Here is a 1,087-nt window from a genome sequence, read left to right on the forward strand (position 1 = left end):
ACAATCGTCTGAACTTTTACATAATTTGAAAGTCAAGCATATTTTTTGGAAAGACCACCCGTTTATTTATTTATTTGTGACTTCAAGAACAAAATATGCCAACCTTTATATCTGAAATACCAAATTACAATGCAACAACGTTCGTAAATTTTAATCATGATAGCATGATTAGTGGCTTACTTAGTGGCTTACTTCGTTTTGGTAGCTCAGCAGGTACAGTCGGCGGGGTGAAAGTGGAGAGTGGAGTTCGAGACGGTGGTGAAAGGCGGTAGCGATGGATTGCAGCGGCTACGTGTGAAGGGCGATGCCGTAGTGGATCCTACCCCGAGGACCGCGCTACCATCGCTTGCACCGTCTACGGTCGTCCGCTCTCTGTCGTCCTTGGCATGGTTGAACTCGTACTCGTCTCACACTCGTGTTATAGGTCAGATTTCCTCATTTCCTTTTTCCCTCTCAGAAGTTGGCGTCGGCTTTATTTCCTAGGTTTGTAGTATACGTGCATTTGGTTGTTTAGTTTATTCAGCCATATTAAACAAACGAGTGCAATTAACTAACGATGGGTCTTCACTCTTCTCGGTTATTTTCAAAATGGGAATCTGAAGGACCCCAGCATCGAGACAAATGATTATCACAGAAAGGAATACCCGCCTAATCCTGCGTGCGCATGGTGATACTTGTTGTTATAACCGTTAGATTGCAGGTAGTGTACTCAGACAAGAAGCTGCGTCAACACTGAGTTTTGCGTGCCTGGGGCCGCATAGGCACGGATATCGGCGGCTCGAGGGCAGAGTGCTTCGTCAGTCTCGACGCCGTCATACAGCACTTCTACGATCTCTTTTTCAAGAAGACTGCTGACTCCTGGGGCACCGAGCGTGCCAATTTTCTCAAATTACACCGTCGTATTTTCCTCTCAAACCGGAACAAATTGATCCCAAGGTAGACAACATCATACTGTCTCTATTGCTATTTCAATGTACTACGTATCTGCAATACAAACCCAGACTTTTGTCATGCATTGGTCTGTAGAATGTAGAATTGTCTAATGTTGAACTCATAATATGGATGATATGTTGTAGGCTGCTGAATA

General features: G+C 44.3%; 1 protein-coding gene across 1 annotated transcript in view; it reads left to right on the top strand. All coding sequences in view use genetic code 11, as the record gives it.

Moving 5' to 3' along the window:
- Positions 1 to 1,087, top strand: part of EGR_10799 (hypothetical protein) — a gene marked incomplete at both ends in the record, with an annotated part of 4,743 nt that overhangs the window by 1,269 nt on the left and 2,387 nt on the right. Inside the window, one exon of the mRNA XM_024500048.1 lies at positions 762 to 899. Within this exon, the coding sequence (XP_024345541.1) occupies positions 762 to 899 (138 nt within the window). The remainder of the gene's footprint in view (positions 1 to 761; positions 900 to 1,087) is intronic.

The sequence above is a fragment of the Echinococcus granulosus genome (assembly GCF_000524195.1).
Source record: "Echinococcus granulosus chromosome Unknown EG_S00272, whole genome shotgun sequence".
NCBI classification, from domain to species: domain Eukaryota; kingdom Metazoa; phylum Platyhelminthes; class Cestoda; order Cyclophyllidea; family Taeniidae; genus Echinococcus; species Echinococcus granulosus.